The sequence below is a fragment of the Triturus cristatus genome, chromosome 7, assembly GCF_964204655.1.
Source record: "Triturus cristatus chromosome 7, aTriCri1.1, whole genome shotgun sequence".
Lineage (NCBI taxonomy): Eukaryota > Metazoa > Chordata > Amphibia > Caudata > Salamandridae > Triturus > Triturus cristatus.
This window is the reverse complement of record NC_140590.1, coordinates 824,465,894-824,486,161: the sequence shown is the minus strand read 5'-3', so window position 1 is coordinate 824,486,161 and position 20,268 is coordinate 824,465,894. Positions and strand designations below refer to the sequence as shown.

General features: G+C 42.1%; 1 protein-coding gene across 3 annotated transcripts in view; it reads right to left on the bottom strand.

Annotated features, from left to right (window-relative positions):
• FLT4 (fms related receptor tyrosine kinase 4) overlaps window positions 1-20,268 on the bottom strand; it is a 486,636-nt gene that overhangs the window by 162,202 nt on the left and 304,166 nt on the right. For all 3 annotated transcript variants that reach the window (XM_085617743.1, XM_085617741.1, XM_085617742.1), the window contains exons 7-9: window positions 17,200-17,371; window positions 12,636-12,753; window positions 10,887-11,053 (exon numbers count right to left, since the gene is read on the bottom strand). In XM_085617743.1, coding sequence (XP_085473869.1) covers window positions 10,887-11,053; window positions 12,636-12,753; window positions 17,200-17,371 — 457 coding nt within the window. The remainder of the gene's footprint in view (window positions 1-10,886; window positions 11,054-12,635; window positions 12,754-17,199; window positions 17,372-20,268) is intronic.

The following is a 20,268-nucleotide window of genomic DNA, read 5'->3' as shown; positions in this document are numbered from 1 at the left end:
CTAGCACCATGTAATGTGGAACCCCAGGGCTGTTATGGTGTACTGACCATAAGCTTGAAAGAGTACTGTTATCTTCAAATATAATGCCTTTGACTTTTGCTTTATGTTCCCTTGACTTTTCCAATGTCACTACTTAGAACTTGATTACAAGTGTCCTGGAGGGGGTTGTAATGTTTATTGCATCTCGTAATATCTGATAGCCATTTACTGAGTGCCATAAATTTCACCTATTAATACTTCTGGCCTAAAATATAGTATAACATATGGAAATTAACATATGGCATTACTAACTGGGCCTTTTTCCCCTATAACATGTTGGCAGTGTTGACCTGCTGAAATGTATCCAGCGATTGAGACATTATTGCACCCGGTAATTACTGGATATGGTAAATTCTGCAGCACTTGCAATTGCGATCCCTGTTCAAACAAGTTATTTGTGCACAGATCGCAAGAAACAGAGGCAGTTGTAGTTGAAACATGATAGAAACAATGTCTCCAATCAAATTTGTTAATATTTTAGATGCCCACCTCAACATCTTTTTTCACTTTATATGTATACAGAGCTAACCACCTTCCCAAAGAGGCCTTGAAGTCCTTTACAACAAGAACAATTACGTAGAAATAGTAATATGTGTATACATGTGATTTACAACAATACTATCAAGGAAAAAACATTGATGGGAAAACACGTCTTTTCCATCTTTTATGAAACGGAGTGAGAAGCTTATTACCCTGATCTCTGGTGGATCTAAATTGCTTATTCTTTGCCCCATTCCTGAAGTGTCACATTCCCGAGATTGGGTGGAAAGGTTGTGGAAATACCGCAAGGGATGGAGACAATAGCTGTCATTTCAACAAGGGCTCAACAGAGTCCACCAATACTGAGTTCTGATACCATGGAGACCTTTATGGGTCACTGTGGCCAGCTGCAATGGTAAACAAATCTTTCTTCAGTCAGTGAATATCACAGAGACCTGGAGATACAAGCAGAAACTGGAAGAGATACTGCATGATTAGGGCAGCCACACACTTCACAAAATGGCATGTCAAAACTAGCAGATGTGAAGACTCTGTAATAAGAACACTATCTTAGTGTAAACACATTGAGATAAAGGCACATGCCATTGATTCTATGCCATGGGCTGGCAAGAGTGAGAGCAGACACCAGAGTACCTGGAAATGGTGGAAGACCATATCAGGCATAGTGAGATTTTCAGCTACATATTTAAACTTGAGACAAAAATCAATCCAAGGGTGTTGGTTGGACAATGCAACATTTACAACATTTTGAGTGGCAGATTCCCTTCTGTGACCTTACATATGCAAACGGCTATACCAGATGGCACTCACATGCAAAGCTTTCTCAGGAGAGGAACTGTTGTGCACATGGGGTGCCCAGAGACTAAATGCTGAGTTAGTTGGTCAGCAGATGTTTCATCATACTGAGTAGAGGACTTGCATGAGAAATTGCCTATATTATTTTTACTCTAGTTCAGGTCTGGATTACATAGAACCGGACGGAAGGTTTATTGTCCCAAATTGACAACAACCTAAAAGAGTATTGGAGTTCCTGTCTCCAGTGCCCAGAAGACAGGATGGGGGGGCAGTCTGTCCTCTTGTTCTCATTATCCCTTGTTGATAAACAATGTCTTTGTGTTGGCATAGATATGATGCACCTCCTGAACACTGCTCTGTCCTCAGAGAAACATTTACTGCACACTCATTAGTCAAAGGCAAAGCTCTATTCGTTATTTCTATGTATATCGTTTCCCTAAAACCTTTACCTATGTCATTTTTCTGCATCATTCTATTGTCATAAAAAATATGCTACAAATCTTGTAGCACATTATAGATACCTCTAACCTTGGCCAGAAATAGACCTTGCCTTGTCACCTGACAGGCATTCTTCTTACTCAGAGACGTAAGTGAGTCATGAAGAGTAGACTAAGGGGGGTTTCTGTCCCCAAGGAAGAGAGGTATCTATTTCTCTTGCTATTTGTATTCTGGAATATATATAACAAGAATCAAGGGGCTCAGCACAGTAACCCAAGTTTGTATGTTATGTCACAATTTTGACTAACCCCCTACTTTTACTTCCAATATCCTACAACACACCACCCCACCCCACCCAACAATGGAGCTTTTGCAAGTTCATTCCATAGCCACAGTACCAGATCCGCAAATAAAATACTCTAATCTATGCACACTTGCTGATCTAAACATTTGGTTTGACAAACAAAACATGCTTCAGCCAAATACCATTATGTCTGGTCTAAACATGAACAACCTATACCAGATCTTCTTTGGACCAACCCACATAGCAGGTCACACTTTAGCTGTCTTCTTCTCCAATATGGAACTCATCATCTATAGAGGAAATACGCATGTTTTATAGACCGATCATTTCATTATCTTATTCTCAATCTAAATCCCTACTGAAATATCTGCGGAATACCACCATCCTGCTACAACATACAGACTTTGGAACAAATTTATCATTGAAGCATTGGAATCTCAGCTAACTACAGTCAATTGGAAACAATAAACTTAGTACAGAATCTTTATGAATGGATTACCCTAGCCTTTGACTGACGACTAATCCCTAAGAAAAATTTGAAAACAAGGCAAAAAAGAAAGGGGCATATTATCAAGCACGGCGTTAAAATTATCGCCACTTTAGCGGCAGAAAACTACCACTAAAGCGGCGATAATGGGCTTGATAATATGCCACAGAGAATTCCAATAGAAGCCCATGTTGACACTGGAACATGGGCTTCTGGATTTCTCGAGGACATATTATCAAGCCCATTATCGCCGCTTTAGCGGCAGTTTTCTGCCGCTAAAGCGGCAATAATTTTAACGCCGTTTCTTGATAATATGCCCCAAAGTTTCTTGGAAAAATGCAAAGTTAAAAAAGATAAAAGGGCACATTTCAAAACTTCAAAGGACCTTGTACAAATCAAAGAACCATCTTAACAAACAATGTTTGCACAGTAAAAACAGGATGTACAAAGCATACATAAAAAGCCCCAAATAAACTTCACTGTTGCAGGATCTACAATTCTAAATGCCTGCCAAACCAAGGAACCACACAAAATTCTATCAGAATTTTGAAATATGGATAGTTCTCAAATCTCCACTCCAATCTCTCAGGACTTCTGCAGCAAGTTAGTGACACATTACATAACGTAAGCTGGCACATAAAGATACTAAAGCAACATCTGCAGCTATACCTGTCAGAAACATTATAAACAATTCCTTAACCACTGAGCCTTTCCCAGAGGAACTATATAAGGCATACACATGCCCTTTACTTAAGAAAAACATCCTCATCCCACAGGACCTTAAAAATTACAGTCCAATCTCCAGTGGTCCTTCCCTTGGCAAACTCATGAAAGGCAGCTTTCATGTAGATAGTGCAGTACATAGAAGGAAACCATCTACTCCCAGACTACCAAACAGGATTCCACTCAGGAAAAAGTATTGCATCAGCCCAACTCACAATTTGTGACAATCTAAAACATGTTTTTTATGAACAATGTGGCTGTATTACTACTCCTGGTTCTATCAGGGGCTTTTGCCAAAGTACAGCACCTTAAAACTCAGACCTAAGAAAGGAAGTGTGTGTAGATGGCATCATTCTTGCTTGGATTTCTTCTTACCTGCACTACAGCTTTTACTTGATTCATATACCCTACAAAGATGCATCATCTCACCACTCTTCTTCAACAACTACATGAAACTATTACCAGATCTAATTAACAGTTTCAGATTTACCTGTATATGCACATATAATTCTCAAGCTGGAAAACCCCAAAGGGTTTGGAAAATCACAAGTCAACAACTGTCATTGATTCATGGATAATATGGAATAACTTCAAAAACTAAAACACTAAACTGTGGCAAAAGAAAAACTCAGAATCCACTAACTTTCTGGCCAAATGAGGTGAACCCAACACCAAAAAGTGACATGAAATCTTAGAATTGCAAAGGATTCTACATGCTCCCCGAATGCCCAAGTGGATAAGCTGTTTAAGGCGACCCTCAACACCATGAAAACACTCAATCGTATTTTCCCCATTTTGCATTCCCTCAAAAACATGAATCAACTACTCGAATAATAATCTGAAAACTGTATTTCGCTATAGGATTATATCATAGCATTCCTCTCTCAACCTTGAAAAGACTACAGATAATTCAGAATTCAGCAACAAGATTTATTCTACATGCTGATCTATAAACATTCATCTCTCCTACCTTAAAAGCTCTACAATGGCTGCTAACTGCAAGAAGATCTTGCTTCACAATATAATGCCACACCCACAGGGCAATAAACAGTAAAAGACAGAAATTCCTGCAATGAACACCACATATTCCAACCTAGGGACTTAGGTTCTAGGGTGACACCACATCTAATTCCAGGCAACAGGAAGAAAATCTTTGTCAGCTCTACTTTCTCCATTGAAGTGACCAAACTATGGAATTCACTACCTAGATAGATTAGAATAACGGAGTACCACCTGTATGCAAGAGAATAGTTAAGAGTTGGTTATTCCCACAGTGACTCAACAAAGACGATGAACATGTTACCTTTTCCTGAAACACTAATACTAGTCTCATGACTAATATTGACACATATGTCTACCAATAGATGTCTCCTTGACACAGTGAGAACCAGCTCAAGACCATCGAAGGACATCATGCTGCCCAAATCTTTCATTTTGTTTCAAACTTGTATGCAAAAGACGGCTTTATATAACCATTCAAGATGATTCTTTCCACTTTATTGCAGTGTGTGTGAAAGGCAGAATCAAAAACGTCTCTTGTTCGAAAAGTTGGCAGATAGAAAAATTGGAAGACATATGATCAATCTTATTACATTGTCCATCACTGTCTAGCAAGGATGTCAGAACTCAACATCATGAACCATAAAACTGAGTACAGATTATGTTTAAGTTATGTAAAGCCTCTTCAAATTGTGCCTATTTTACTATCTCCGTGCATGAAATACATCCGACTCCTTTCTACCAAATGTCTCTTCTGCCTCTATCTACTTCCCATTTGCCAACGCTACTGAGATTGCTTTGCTATCTCCAGATACTCTCTCCCATTTAGAACATACGATTCAATTACCTTGCATGTATTCTCTGCTCACATCATCGATTAATGTACATGTTCGCAGAAAACTACTATTGTTCGACCTTTTCTCCTTCTCCTCTAATGTAATTAATCAACACCAACTTCCCATCCCAGACCTAAGCAATCCATATCAAAGTAATCTCACCAACAAGAACCTAGATTAATGCATGTTTGTGCACAAGACTAAAACTGTTTATCGTAAGCTACATGTGATAGCACTAACAAATATAACAATAAACTAACTATTGAAACTTGGTTACCAAAGCAGATTGCTACTCACTCCGCCTGCAAGGAGTTGTCTGGGGGGTCAATGGGACCCCTTCATCCCCTCCAGAGGGCTACCATCAGGGGGGCACTGCCAGTACGCCACTTATTAGGTGGCACACTGTCAGTGCACTTCTCAACAGCTTTTTTGCCTCAGTGCCCGCAGCTATAATACGGCGCGGGTGCAGAGGCAAAGGAATACCCTCATTGGCTTTGGGCCATGCCCCCATGCAAATGAAGGAACACACTCTGAAGATAGCGCTGGTGCTTAATGTGCGCCATCAGTGCGGGCTGGCATCTACGGAGGTGATGGGGGGGAGGCAGGTGCGAGCGCAAATTATATATATTACCTACTGGCGGTCGCCAGTAGGTAGTTATAGTTAGGACCTATTTTCCATAGGAAATCTGCAACATTCTATTCCCAATAAGTCTGGTGCCGGTTGACGAATCTCTGTGAAATTTTCCAAACTTTTGGCCAGCTCCGGTCCGCTCCTATCCTGAAAGTTTTGGGGTGATTCGTCAAGCGGGGGCTGACAAAAAGGGGGTCCCAAAATGCGTTTTCCTCATGCAATTTCCCATAGGACCTTTTGACGCAGCTACAGCCCGAACTGCTGAACGGAATTACACCATATTTGGCAAAGAGGTAGTCTTCAGTTCAGACTCATGCCTTTTGCTTAAATGGTGTAAATTCGTTCAGTAGTTCCTAAGAAAATTAGAGTTAGAAGTACATATATATCTATGGCCTCGGAGGATCCGCGCACCCTATGCGCACCCTGAGAGCACCCTCTGCGAACCGTGCGCGCACCCTCCCGATCACGTGCTGAATGCTAATTGGCTGTCAAGTGTCTGTCAACATTCGAAACCAGGAACTATTGGCAGCCATTTTGTGCCTCGGTAGAAGCGAGGCTGAGGAAGTAATGGAAATAAGTGTGTGAAAGGTGTAAAGGGGGCAGGGTAGAAATACTCTGACCCTCTAGTGTTGCTTAGGGGGTTCCAGAAGGACCCCCCAGGGCCCTCCCCTTTTTTTTTTTTTTTAAATGGTAAAATGCGCTCAGGGTGCGCGGACCCGGCCGTAAAAAAAAGAAAACCGAAGCGCGGGCTTCGGGACTGTTACTGTTACCCCCCGGAGCTACAAAATAAATAGGGTGGGGGGGAACTGAACGCCCCCCCAAGCCCCGGGGACCACCACCCCCCGGGGCTTTATTTATTGAGGGAGGGGGGCTGCGTGGCCCCCCTCCTGGAGCACTCGAGTGCCCTGGGGACCGCCACCCCCAGGACACTGTTGTTTGCTATGAGAGGGCGGGAGTCTCCCGCCCTCCCATAGCAAACTTCGTTTGGATTTTGAAAGAGAGAGCAGGGAAACCTGCTCTCTCTTTCAAAATCCAAATACTATTGCTTTTCCACATGGGGAGTTGCATGTCAGTAGCTCCCCATGTGGAAAAGCAATGCCGGCTCCCGAAGGACGCGGGGAGCCGGCTGGGATCGTGGGGGCGTTGGGGCTCCCCCCACGGTCCTCAACGTTTTTTATAAGCCCCGGGGGATAGGGGTCCCCGGGGATAATAAAAATTAGTGATAGGGGCTATTTTTTTTTTTACGGTAAAATTAGGAGTTGCGCATCCTATCGCGTTGGGTGCATGATTTCTCTCGCGTAGGGTCCGCGGTTCCTAACGTGTTGGGTGCGCGGCTCCGAAAAAAACTTGTAAAAAAAAATAAGAAAGTATTAAAAATATAGTTTCAAAAATATATAAAAATAGTTTTGAAAAAATTACAAATATTTTATTTTTTTAATTTTTAAAAGAATTAATTGGAAAAAAAAGTTTTAAAAATGGTGAAAAAACAATATAAAAAACATAATTAAAGGAATTGACACACTGAAATATAAAGATTTAGAAATCCTATGAAAATCATTAAGCATCATAGCTTTGGAGATAAGTTATAGATAGGAATTAGCATTTAAAAAACCTTTGAAATTCACTTAAAAAACCATAGGTTTCAGGTATGTTATAGTTAGGAATTAGCATTTAAAAAACCTTAGAAATTCACTGAAAAAACCATAGGTTTCATGGACGTTATAGTTAGCTGGACATTTCCCTCGTACAAAACCCTAGAAATTCCCCCGTTATAGTTAGTTCAGCTAACTATAACTCGCTCCCCCGCAATGCACTGCTGATGACGTCACATATTACATCACTCATGACATGGTCAGTGACATCACTGATGACATCACTGATGACATCTCAAATGACATCACTGATGGCATCACTGATGATGTAATTCATGTGATCATTTGATGCTTCTTGTCACACCCTAATATAACGTTTGATACACCCACTCTAAATTACATACTGCCACTCTCAAAACCATAGACACTCCAACACCAATAAGTACATACCCCATCACAGAGTCTTGGGTCTAAACACCCATCCACTCACTCACCCATACAGTCACTGATACTTATGGTCACTCAGTACAGGGCTATCATATGCACTCATACACCTATATAGACACTCCCACACCGCTACTCATCCATAGAGTTACTCGCACACATACTCAGTCATGCAAGTAATTAATCACACTGCCATTTACTCACCTATACAATTATACACACACAAGCTCAATTAGTCATACAAATACTAGCATATTCTTATGGTCTTCTACAATCAATGATACAAGCATACACTCATCCATACAGCCACTCACACTATCACACACTCTCAATTATAGTTATTTCGGTACTCCAACATACATATATACTGCCGTTCACATATGTAGTAAATTACACATGTACTAATGAAATATATATTCACACACTAACACAACTATACAGATATTCACCCACCCATACAGTCCATTACAGACCTAGTGTTGAAACCATGCACCCAGTGAACCACCCACTGACACATCTATGCACAGAGTCACACACATCCACCCACACGAACACACAGGTACCCATACAGATACTCAGACAACCAATCAATAATTTATATAGACATTCAAATACCTATTCACAAAACCATGCCTCCGCTTACACACCAACAGACAGACGCATACAGTCCTTCACACAGTTTAGTAATTAACTCATGCATTCAGTAAGATACATTTAATGACTCACTTATACAGTCAGTCACGCACCTACAAAATCATCCATTCACACACTTCTACACTCACTCATTCTTCAATATGCCTTTCCCTATATATAATAAACATATTTAAAGTTTATAGAAACACACAGACACTGGATGATGTCATCAATGATGTTATCAGTGATGTAATTTGAGATGTCATCAGTGATGTCATCAGTGATGTCACTGACCATGTCATGAGTGATGTAATATGTGACGTCATCAGCAGTGCATTGCGGGGGCGCGAGTTATAGTTAGCTGAACTAACTATAACAGGGGAATTTCTAGGGTTTTGTACGAGGGAAATGTCCAGCTAACTCTAACGCCCCTGAAACCTATGTTTTTTTCAGTGAATTTCAAAAGTTTTTTAAATGCTAATTCCTAACTATAACGTGCATGAAACCTATGGTTTTTTCAGTGAATACATATATATATATATATATATATATATATATATATATATATATATATATATATATATATATATATATATATATATATATATATATATATATATATATATATATATATAAAAGAGCCTAATAATTTATTTTAAAAAATAACTTTCCATGCACGAATAAGACTTCCTCTGTCCTCCGGTCCTGACCTCTACTTTGGAACTGGAACCGGAAGCAGCAACTCCCTTGGTCAATCCTAATGCTTCTCTCACCAGCATGAGAGCAGCCTTAGGATTGGTGGGAGCAGCCTCTCTCAGTACTCCACAGCACTCTTGAGACTTTGGCTTGCTCTAGCTGGGTTAGTGCTGTTTGAAGTGAGCATGTGTGGCTGGCCGTTGCAAGGGGGTCAGCCAAAAAGAAATGTGCACTTTAAACAGTGCTTTGCCAACCCACTCTCCTCCCTGCTGAGTGATATGCTGCTGTCACTCAATAGTGGTCCCGCCCCCGTCCTGACACTCGGTTTGGGACAAGGCATGAAAAATAAAATGGTACTGAATTACCATTTTATTTTTCATCCCTGGGGCTTGGGGTGGGGGTCTAAGTGGGGTGACACTCCTCCGCTCCAACGGAGGAGTCGCCCCTGTGCGCCAGCGCTATCGGTAATACAGAAGGGGACGCACCAATGCCTGTGGCCCCTTCTGTAATACTAAAGTTCCCTGGAGGCGCACAAAGTGGGCGCAAACGCCCGTTGCTCCCCCCGGGCGCTTCCATAATACTGCCCGTGATGTTTCCTCCCACTGTTTATGCTGAGCAAGTATGTTTGTGGTTACTGTGGCTCTGGGGGGAGTTTTCAGAACTTTTTTTTAACTTTTCATTAAGTTTGCAATTCAAAATTATGAAAAAGTGTACAGTAATAGAATATCTACATGTAGCTGAACATTCAGATTATATTTCTTCACAATTATTATGGTTTATTATGGTTTATTTCTCAAACTGTAAATGTGTTTTTCAAATGAAAACTGTTGACACTGTGTCTAATTGTTTTCCTGTATTTTAGTGTTTACTTTTTTTGTCACACCATGTCTGTAGTTCCAAAAAGTGCATAAGTCCAAATGTAATCTTCCCATTTAGTGCAGAATTATTCTAGCACGTGTTTGGTCCTCTTCCTAACTTAACGTTGATACAATACCTTGCAGCCACCAAGAAAAATATGAGCATTAGTATACCATGGACTGTCAGATAACACACATTTTGCTTGATGGGTAATCAGTCAGGTCCAGTTTCTGCTGCCTGTTGGCTGGACAAATTAGCATCTGCTAAAGACAGTACCACATATGCTCTGTTAGGCAGAACTCTCAACCTGTAGTGCTTACAGCCTCCTTAAAGTCACCAAGTGCTTTTCCCATCACAGACAAAAATATATCTGGGAAAGTTTCACTGCTTTCAGAATTTCTTTTTTTGTGAGGGTGGATGGCAATTCATACTAATGGTAAAATGTGGCAATTCATCCAACTGGTAAAATGTGAGGGTGGCAGGCTGAGGTAGGGTGTAGATTGGTCCAACTCACCTTTTGCAAACATTGACTGACCTTGTCCGGTCTTGGCTATTTGTGTTAAGGAGGACCTCACATGAAAAGGACATGGAAGTTCAACAGCACCCACTTCTGGCATCTCATGTCAAAATCCTTGAGAGTCCAGAAACACAACTTCATATTCGAAATCCAACTCCTAATGGTGGGCTCTTTGCCAAAGCATATCACACCTGAGCCTTTTTCCTCTCCCTACCTGGATTCCTTGGTGGTGTGCCTAAAGTAACCCATAATAGACTAGCGCTTCGACTGCATAATTTCAACAGAAGTGCTATACAAAAGGCTTTGATTCACGCATTCAAAAACCATGCTCTTGTCTCTGTAGATCTATGAACAGTAACTCAATGCCCTGCCAGCTGCATGCTTCTCCCTTACCATTGACAATAAGGTGGATGCTCACTCGCTCTCTCAGGCCAGCCTGCTCATTCTCGAGCTCCAGGGTGTACATCCCAGCATCCAGCTCCGACACATCCCTGATCTGCAGCAGCTGCTCCAGGTGACGATGCTTGCCATTGTTTGCGATTGCTTTCCCATCCTTAAACCTGTGGAGAGTCATGACATATAGAAGGTTTACATTTACTGCATGCGATATGCGTTTCTGTTGCCAAAGGGTTATGGAGCACTGTAACAGGGTCGGGCTCTCAATACTAGGGTGCAAGTCTTTTTGGGGGTGCAGAATCCCTGCAAATAATGCCCTAAATCCATCATGAAGTTGGAACTGTTATGAGAGGAATGATAATCTAATAATTTGGTCGTTTATATGTGGTAGAGACTTGTGACCGAACCCATTGAGTCTGTCCCTTTCCCTGTATTCTGCAACACCTCAGACCCTTCATGTCAATCAAGGTTTGCAAGCTGCTTCTGGAGTGCAGCTAGAAAGGGCACCAAAGATGCAGGGGATGACGGGGTAAGGGTTGAAGGTAAGTCTTACATTGATAAGGAAACCTTTCTCATTCTCCTCAGTAACTTTGTGGTAAAAGGTGCCCTGGCTGTTTACATGAAGAATTCTCAGAAACTTTAGGAAGCTTGCTCCAGAGTTTCCTTCCGCCCAACTGGCTGATTCAGGCTGCAGTCTTGGTAAGGGTCCCCTTCTTCAGGCACAAACAGTGTTGTTCTACTCTGCAAATGTTGAAGCCGTCTCCATGGAGGGATATAGTTGAGAACTATGTTTTATACTCAGGATTCCAGACAACAGAAAAGTAATTGCTTGAAGGCGACTAGCGTTGGCCTGATTCACAGCAGTGAGGGCACAGGTTTGGGGCACATCTTTGCTATTCCCTCTGAGACTGTAAAGTTTATTTTGTCTCTGATTATTTGTTTCACCTTATTTTAAGCTTCATGTGCTGTTACCCTGGCCCAGACAGACTTAGCTGTGCACACTTAGGTGGTGATTTGGAGCTTGTGAAAATCGTGATTTTGACTCTTTTGGTGGCTTTCGGAGGCCGTAATCTAACAACTCATGACCAGAATTATCGCTGTGACTTATACTTTCATACGCAACAAAAAGGTGACGTTTGAGGTTCTCAGTGCTGTAGGGTTTTACCCAGTGGGATGGCAGATGGGGTACCCTTTCTTTACATAGCCTGGGACAGGGATATGTGTGACTATTAGATGAACTTGGCCTATCTTTAGGGAGGGGAGAGGCTAATTACTCATATGAGGTGGGAAGTAGGAGCATCTACTAAGCATGGGGAGGGTTGAGATTATCCCATTGTGATATTACAGGTTTGATTGCACCAGCCGCTGTCCGGGGGATTTCGACATACGACCACGAGGGAAAATACATTATTTATTTAATTTTCTCTCGCGGTCGTATGTTGAAATCCCCCCTCAGCCCAACCCCACCGCTCTTACCTGCATGGGCTGTGGCTGGATTGCACATGTAACCTTATCGTCGGAATATAGGATAAACCATATTAGGTGACGATTGAAAAGCCCATAATCTGGCACCGAAATACACTCACAGAGAATGCAGTCGCTTCTTGCTCTCCTCTGTGTGAATTTTGTCTAGGACCTCTCTAAAACAATTACTCCTAAATGGAGCCACGAGGAGACAGGTGAGTGCACATTCATAGGAATCAAGGAAAGCAAGAGAGGTGATTCTAAAGTACTATGGGTATTTACCATTGGAATTTTGGAGGCGGGTAGGCAGCAAACTTAACCGGCAGCCTTACGATTTTGTCACCTGCTGTAGCTTCAACAACCAGCTCGTCTTGTTGGTCAACGTTGATGAATGGCTTTTCTGAAAAACAAAGTTAATACACATATATAATGGAACTGCAAGCTGGACGTGAACTGAACTTTTGACAAACACTCCTACTGTTGGGAGGTGCCAATACCTTACTAAAGTGGGCTCCATGTAACCAAAGTTTCAAGTAGTAAAGGCAGTGCTTAATTTGAACTGGTGGTTACCGGTGCTCGACACAGGCTCTTCATTCTCAACACCAGTACTTATGACAGTCTGCCATATGTTTGTCTGATTTAGAAATGAGCATAACAATAGTAGTGTATTAATTCAACACATTTAAACAATGACCAATATCTGCGTCCCAAGCCATTCTTATAGCGCTGTAATAGTCTGTACTGTCACACTTTTAGGAGTGTGATGGTTAGTAGTTCTGCTGGTACTGTCATTGGCAGCGCTGGCATGGGCAATGCCTGGTGCGAGCTGCAGTGGCCACCTGATGAGGGGCCTTACACTTATTTCTTAAGAAATTAAGCACTGAGTAAAGGCGCATCCTATAAAGTGGGAAATAAAAATATAATCAGCTCAATCATTCTGTGCCAGAACAGCAATCTTCTTAATCTTGAAACATATACTGCATTGCAGAGGAGGGGTTGGAAGAGGGGTGGTCAGTATCCAATTAACTCTTTGATCCTCGTACAACTATGACAATCCACATTCCCCATTCTGAGACAACAGGCATACAGGGTATGCTAAACATCTCTGCGCACCTCGCTGTAACACAAAGGCAGCAAGACTAATTTCTGTCATATAGAAAATGAAAGCCCTAGTATAGAACCATGTGACATACACTGGCGAAATGTATGACAAGGCACCTGTTTGTGCGTAAGTGAATTACAGCATACAGTGCATAGCCTCTATAGATGACCCAAAAAAACGGTTTGACAAAACCAGTTTGGACATATTTGCACTTCTCTGCTTAACACAATAGCTGTGCATGGGGGCAACTTCCCTTCATCAACTTCTTAGATCTTCATTTACCTTGCAGACCTCTCCAGTTAACACATCTTCTAGTAGAGCAGTATTCTTCGCCTTCTGATTCCAGGGATATCTCTGTGTACCACCTCTATACGCATTTGTATAGCTGTCACATCTGCAGTATAGCTCTCTCAAAATCTGTAGAGACGTCAATATTTATATATCTCCACAATGTGGTGAATGGAAGGCTGTGTTATGGCACCCACACTATTTTCTCTGTTTATCAACAGGATTGCAACATTTTTGGAGTCTACTCCCACTGATGCCCCAGTCCTAGCAGGCCTGAAAATTCCTATTCTAATGTTCGCGGATGACATGTTAATTATCTCAAAAACCCCGAGCGGTCTTCAGCGAGCCTTGTTACTCTTTGAGGAGTTCTGTCTCTTACGGGGCTTGGAAATTAACGCGTCAAAAACGAAATTTATGTCCTTCAACCCGCATAGAGCATTCAGAGGAGACATACTTATGAACAACCGTCCCCTGGAAGTTAGTGCCTTCACATACCTGGGGGTTATTATGCAAAATGATTTGAGGTGGAATCGCCAGATTGATTCGGCTACGTTGATGCACCGACAACTATCTGGAGCCTTACAAATTGAGTTTAATACCTCTCTTACAAAGCCAGTTAGTCCGGTGCTGCAAATATACAACATAAAAGTTGTCAGCTGTGCCCTATATGGGGCAGAGCTTTGGGGGTACGAGAACCTGTCCAAGCTAACTGTAGCAGAAAATAGGTTTTTACGTAAGACCACCAGTCTCCCGCAAAGCACCCCAGTGCGTCCATTGCTTTATGACTTTGGTAGAAAAGCACTGTCTGATATAGCGAGATTGCGCCCTATATTGTACTGGCGAAGAATCTGGTGTACTACGCTGCAGGCCTCAAAGACTTAATCAAAGCAGACCGCTCTCGCAAAAAATTAAATGGTTACGGGAGGTCAGAGTCTCCCTAGTAAGCATTGACATGACTACACTGTGGGAAAATCCATCATGTGCCCTGTTCCCCTCCGAGGAGATCTTAAAAGAAAAATACTGGGATTTGGTGACTCAAAACACATACAGAAACAGTGACACGTCTTCACTGACAGGAGGATTTCTAGGAGTTACACCATTCCCAAGCCTGGAGCAGTATTGGGATATAATAGCTAAACCATACGATCAGAAGTTATTCTTCCAATTTAGGGTGGGCTCACTACCAATAAGATCCTATACATCAAGATGGGTCACTTCAGGCGATAGAATGTGTCCTGCTTGTCAGGCCCAATTGGAGTCACTGGCCCACCTATTGTTTGTCTGCCCAGCATATACTGCCCCTCGTTGAGCGTGGCTCACGCCAATTTGTAGGTGATTGGACACCAGAAGGAGTGGTGACGTGCAAAGAATATTTCACATGTACACATCAACCCCCATTGTCATTGCACTAGCAAAAATTTTGGGATGGACCTGGGCTATTAGATTACAGTCACTCCCTATAAATTGTAGGTTTTTATTTGTCATTTATCATTCTCACATGTGTATATGAAGCTGGATACTCATATATTAGGTACTGTATCAATGTCTGGTACATTTGGATATGTGTTAACTACTCATGACTTAACTTCTATATCCCTGTATTATCTAATGTCATGAATTGCAATTGTTTTTCTAAGTGTTAGCATTTCCAGTTGTTTTAAACTGTATTAATTATGTTTTATTATTTTTGATGACAGATTTTAAGCACCCTAACAATGGTTTTAACTGTGTTTATACATTGTGGCCTATGAAATATTTATTTTATGTATCGTGCTTTTATGACATATCTGTTGAATAAAGCTTGTTGGATTGGATTGGTACAATCAATTTTACACTGACTCTCTATAAATCCTTTCCGACTTTAGTACTTAGTGCACCCAACACACTGTGTGCAATCATCACCACCCTACAGATTCCCATTCAAATGGCTCCTGAGATCTCATTCACCATTACAGAATTTTCGAATACGTCATCAGTGTATAGATCATCATTGCCATTTCTTTCCCTTGCACTGCAATTATCTTCTTAACCAGTTTTCTCAGACTTGGATCCGGCACAGGCCAGAAACTGGTGGCACAAGCTTCTTCAGTTCCCTCTGAAAGTAGCTAACACTCGGCATCAATGTGAGCTTGCACTGAGTCATGATATGCCTTCAGTCACAAGAATATATATCAAACTGACTCTTCCTGCCCATCTGCTCTCCCCTTATCAAGCACACCTAAAAATGTCTTTCGGGGTACTTTGGAACGAAACCCTCATGCTTGAAACACACACACACGCACAAGCACACACACACATCTCCCCCCCCCCCCCACCTGAGGGCTCTTATCCATACTTGATGCTGGGCTAAATCAGGTAACTAAAACATCTGTTTATTTGTACCTACAATATGTAGATATTTTGCACATTGAGGTTTCTGTGCCTGGCTCGGCAGCTGATTGCTACAGAGTCTGATAACTGAATTTCCTCCTGGTGCCACAGCGATTGATTGGATAATACCACCTTTAGGCCCATTGCAGTGATCCCTCTTCAGGTCCTGTGGTGAATCTGAATGTGAGACTAGTCTCAGGTGTACCCCAGATGTAGCACTTTTATTTTACGCAGACTTGCATTTGTGCTGCAGTAGTAGCGCACACCTTCTACTAACTTGTTACAAGGCAGCTCTAGTTGTAGGGTGTTGAGTTTTTTGTGGGGAGAATTTGTATCACTTCATCCAGTCAATCTGTACAGATCTTTGTTCTTGCCTTGTGCTTTCGATACTAAATCCCATGGCTTCACACTAGGATAGAACATATGTATGAATTTGGAAGGTGATACACAAAAGGGGTGAGGGATCTCTAGTATGAGGAACGTGGGTGGAGGAAGGGGGCTTGCTTACATAGATATTTTAAGGCATAGACAAAGTGAGCAATTGCTAAGGCCCCCTACATTACGGGGCCTCCACTCCACCTGGTAAAGTGATTGGGATAGTCAGTTGTGCTATATGGAGTGCATCAAAAACAAACATTCTTTTTATTTGATAGCTGGGCATGCCAATTTCACGAATAACATCTAGTCTTGGGTCATAAATATCTTTAAGATGGCACTGGGTGCCTACGGTGGTCTAGAGGGCAGGAGGTGGGAAAAAGGAAATGGGGATGGGTGAGTTCCAAGAAAGGGTGAGTGCTTGGGGATGTGGGCCGGATGCTTCATCATCTGTGCTGCTAAGCAGCTGTGCACCTATACGAAGGTCCTACTTTAACACCGTATCCAGACTCAGTTATGCACATTGCACATATAGGTATAACACCTCTGAGCAGAAGCTTCTATTCTCCTGACACGCTTAATTTCACCGACCCTCTCGCCCCTTTCCCACCTGCTCACAACCTTTGCCAGCCCCACCGGTAGCAAGTCCCATCCCACCCATTGTCTCCTTGCGGCCTCCCCTGAGGCAAGAAGATGCCTGCTCTGCTGTACCATGCACGAAGACCTCTGTGCTCTCCTGGAACTTCTGCATGCCGTTGTTCGCCGTGCACACATACTTCCCAAGGTCGGCCAAAGTGACGTTGTCCACGACCAGGACACCTGACAGCTCAATCAGCTGCTCCTGGGGGCGCCGGTCATAGCTGATTTCAACAGGCCGCTGGTTCTGCCATTAAGAGAAGAATGTGAAATGAGAAAAAGCAGAAAGGAATGATAAACTGGAAGGGATCCTTTATCTCTGTTGATATATTACATTGATTACATTTTGTAGCAATTGAATGTGTGTTGCATTCTTAAATTAGCTTTTGTGTGTGTGTCTCACACCAAATCACAATTGCGGGTGCAGCCGAAACGCGTCAATGCGAGCATTTTAGAAAAAAAAGGAGAAACAGACAACCCCGGCATGCTGGCGGCCTTTTTTTATGAGAAAAGTAAAAGGTATTTGGTGAGATTATTACAGAGATTGCTGACTTTGTTGCTATGCTGACACCCTCTTCAATTAGGAGTATGACGGTGGGCAGCAATTATGTGGAGTGGATATATATGTATTACTCTTGGGGTTGTTATTAAGAAAACAAAAGATGCAGCTGCTTATGACTTCACATATTACATCACTCAAGAGATGTTCTGTGACATCATTGTTAAAGTTTTTTCACACAGAGAGAGCGATAGATAACATACCCAGTTGCATTCTCCCAAATAATCCCTTATTCACACATGGGCAACTGGGAGAAAGAAGTAAAAAGGGTGCAGTCCAGTTGAGACACCATTTTGCAGTCCTACCGAGGTCGCCACAGATATTGGAGTAGACGTCGAACTCACTTATGCTTCATCATCGGCGCCTATCCACACCCTGGTAGCGTGGTAGCAACTACGGACTAAACCAAAACAATGGGAGTTCTTAGATAATGATCTTCTGGATAATGCAGGGATCAAGAAAAAAGAGGGAAATTAAAAATACCACATGGTATACCCTAAAGGATTCCTTACTTCTAGGGTACCAGGGGTATAAATTAAATATGTTCCAAGGTTTTAATTGATTCAACAGCAGTTTGAGCAGCAGCAACAAATAGGTGCACTGACGGTGCCAGTTCCTTGACACAAGTGTGACTATAGGATGGCATCAGGCACCAGGCACGCATGACCCTAGAACAGCCCAAAGATAGAGTATCCCTAACTGATGGAGTACTAACTCAGGTGAGAGCCTTAGGCCTCACATATGTGCATGTAATGCATGCGCAGCTAGGCAGAGATCCACACTTAGCCCTGACGAAGTCCCCAGACGTGTTCCGGCTCTTGGTGTGTGCTGAAACATGTTGGCATTGGAAAATCAGGGTTAGTTCAGAAATTAAGGCTCAAATAAAATCCTGGAGCATATTTTATTTATACACCTGGTAGCCTACAAATATAGAATCCTTTAGGATATACTGCAGGGTATTTTACATTTTTCCTCTTATATCTGGACCCCTGCATTCTCCGCAAAAACATTATCTAAGAACTCCCATTCTTTTGGTTGAGTCTGCCCTGGTGGTACTACCCTACCAGGGTGTGGATAGGTGCCGATAAAGAAGCATGTCACGATTAGGTGAGTTAGGTGTCTACTACAATATCTTTGGATACCTCGGTAGATCATTATTAACATCACTGATGACATATGAAAATATAAAATTACATCATTGATGACAACACTGTACATGGAGTGTACAGGGGTATAATTACTTGAAATAACAATAACTGGTGAATTCCCGTGTTTTTTTAGTTTAAGATGTTACTTTTAAACTGATATTTTCACCTAACTGCAACGTCACTTTAACCTTTGTTTTTTCCAGTGAATATAAAGATTCTTTATTTTATGAGCAACAGATGTCTCTGATAAGCAAACAGCTCTGTCTTCACAGCCTTTCTACAGTCAGTGCTTAATTTAAGCTGGCACCAGCACTTAATTGTCAACACCAGTGCTTGTGACACTCTGCCACAAGGTGGTGCTGTGTAGCTAATTTAAAGATGACCACACCAACACAGTCAATTATTAATTTAATGTACATTCAAAATTACTACTGCCTGCTGCCCTTGCCATTCTTATAGCTTTGGGGGCCCAGGAATAGTCTGAATTTTCACACATTTGTAGGAGTGTGATGCTTAGTAGTTGTGTTTTTACTATTATTGGCAGCATGGCAGGGACAATGTGTAGTGCAAGCTGCAGCAGCCTCCTGACGAGAGCCCTGGCACTTATTTTTTTTAAAGATTAAGCACTGCCTAAAGTCCTAAATCTAAGGAGGCTGGACTCTGCTGAAAACAGGCCACATTAGAGAGGCCATCACTAGAAGCGATGTTCTGAATATACTTAGGACTGTGATGCAGGCTGTAAATGTTATTTTGCATCTTAGAATTCAGATGAGACATACACATTTGATCGGTATGTTAGATTCTTCTCCCACTCCTCTGGGCGACGCCCCCGTATCATCAGAAAACCAACCTGTAAAGATCCGTACATGGTCCCATCACACTGTGAAAGAAGACCACCAGTGCTAAGAGATCAGTCAGCAATTAAAACGGGTTAGGCCACTGTCTAAGGCACCTGCAAGCCCAGTGTGAGGTACTGCAACATCTAAACAAGAAAGCTAAGAATGCACAGGTTCTTGCTGTACAAGAGGAGGGTTCTTTACTCTGAACACCAACACATGTAGGTGACATCCAAATCCAACGTGACCTCAATAAACACCCTAACTGCAGCAAGCTGGCTCTGCTCCGCCTCTAAGGTGAACGATCACTGTTTGTGAAATCTTCCAACAGCAAAGACATCAATAAATTCAAAGAACATCATTAGGCAGCTGAACAACAACCACTACAGCAGCAGATATGGTGTGTTATGCTATACAAAGCAGCACACGCGCCTCTTGTAAAAAACACACAACAATATAAGTAATAAGGTCAAGGATGCAACTCAATGCCAGACACCATGGGTGGCCTTGCAGAGAATTTTACAATTTTGAGAGGCGGTCTCACACCACTTAAATTCACCCTGATCCACCGCTCTCTTTACGGCAATAAAACCGGCATCGT